This window comes from Merops nubicus, unplaced genomic scaffold, assembly GCF_000691845.1.
Source record: "Merops nubicus isolate BGI_N331 unplaced genomic scaffold, ASM69184v1 scaffold17508, whole genome shotgun sequence".
NCBI lineage: Eukaryota > Metazoa > Chordata > Aves > Coraciiformes > Meropidae > Merops > Merops nubicus.
In genome coordinates, this window is record NW_008626538.1 from 28,393 (window position 1) to 29,557 (window position 1,165).

At 45.1% G+C, this 1,165-nt stretch overlaps 1 protein-coding gene across 1 annotated transcript in view; it reads right to left on the reverse strand.

The window, feature by feature from the left end:
- FAM102B (family with sequence similarity 102, member B) overlaps positions 1–521 on the reverse strand; it is a gene marked incomplete at its 5' end in the record, with an annotated part of 11,309 nt that extends 10,788 nt beyond the window's left edge. Inside the window, one exon of the mRNA XM_008946051.1 lies at positions 401–521. Within this exon, the coding sequence (XP_008944299.1) occupies positions 401–521 (121 nt within the window). The remainder of the gene's footprint in view (positions 1–400) is intronic.
- Between the last annotated feature and the right edge of the window lie 644 nt (positions 522–1,165).

Sequence of the window (1,165 nt, forward strand, 5' to 3'; positions counted from 1 at the left end):
CCTGGAGCTGGGCCCTGGTCTGTTTAGGCCTTTGCGAACGTGGGTCAATCGGGTGAGAGTTGCCATGTTGGCACCTTTTTCTCATGTGTTTAACTGGCTGGTCTGGCTGTTTCCCATGCCGACTACGGGCAACCTTGGTTCACTGTTTGTACCACCTGTTGTGGGCCGGGTCACATCTTTTGTGGGATCGTTAGGGGTGGTATCGATTATGTATCAGCTGATTGATCTGTTTGTACCCCCAGCCGTCATTCATATCATAACGCTTTTGTCTACAATACAGTCTGCATATTGGATTCTCTTCCTGCTGGTGCTATCATTTTTGTTGGGCCTGGTCATTGGCAAAACAGCCCCCAAAGGCAGGAAGTGCTCACACAAAATTCTGGTACGTAACCCTGCTTACCTTCCTCACAGACACCCTGCAAATGCAAGCATCCAGAATCCCTGTTGTGGCACTGGCGCTGATTTTACACAGAAATAAGAACTTTTTCTTCCAGCGGACACAGTTGGCCTGTACTACCTCCCTGCAAAGAGAGAACACACACCTAGTATCAGTTGTGTAGACACGCAGGACCATAACATGCAATAGGACAGCTCAGGAACAGAGTACTTGGACAAGAACAAACACTGGTTTTGCTGTTTGTAGAGTGGCCTCTTCATGCAAAACCTGACCCAGGGCCTGAATACTCATCCTTCGTTCTTTGTGTAGAGAGACTAATAAGTGAGTCAAACATTGAGCACAAAATATTAGATGAGAGAAGTTCAACAGCCATGTGTTTTTGCAAATGAATGACACTGTGGTTTCTCCAGTTTGTCTCAGAGAGTGGAGTCTTCCTGAACATTAGCTCCCAGGCACTGTCTTCCAAGCTGCTGAGCTTTGCAACATGCACAAGACACCAACTTTCACAAGCAGTTTTTCAATACAGGGAAGGGGAGCATCATACAAGCAGGACTAGATGAATTTGAGGCCTGGAAAAGTACAAAGGAGATTATGTTCAACAATCACAGATACCAAGTAATGTACTTGAGGCAAACAAGGATTTCAGCTACATACTAGGAGCTTGCCATTTGAGAGCAAAATAAAACAACTAATGTCTGGATGGATTTGTTCATTGCAGGAAGATTACAACCTGACTATATGATGCAGCTGAAAAGAAAGCAAAATCTA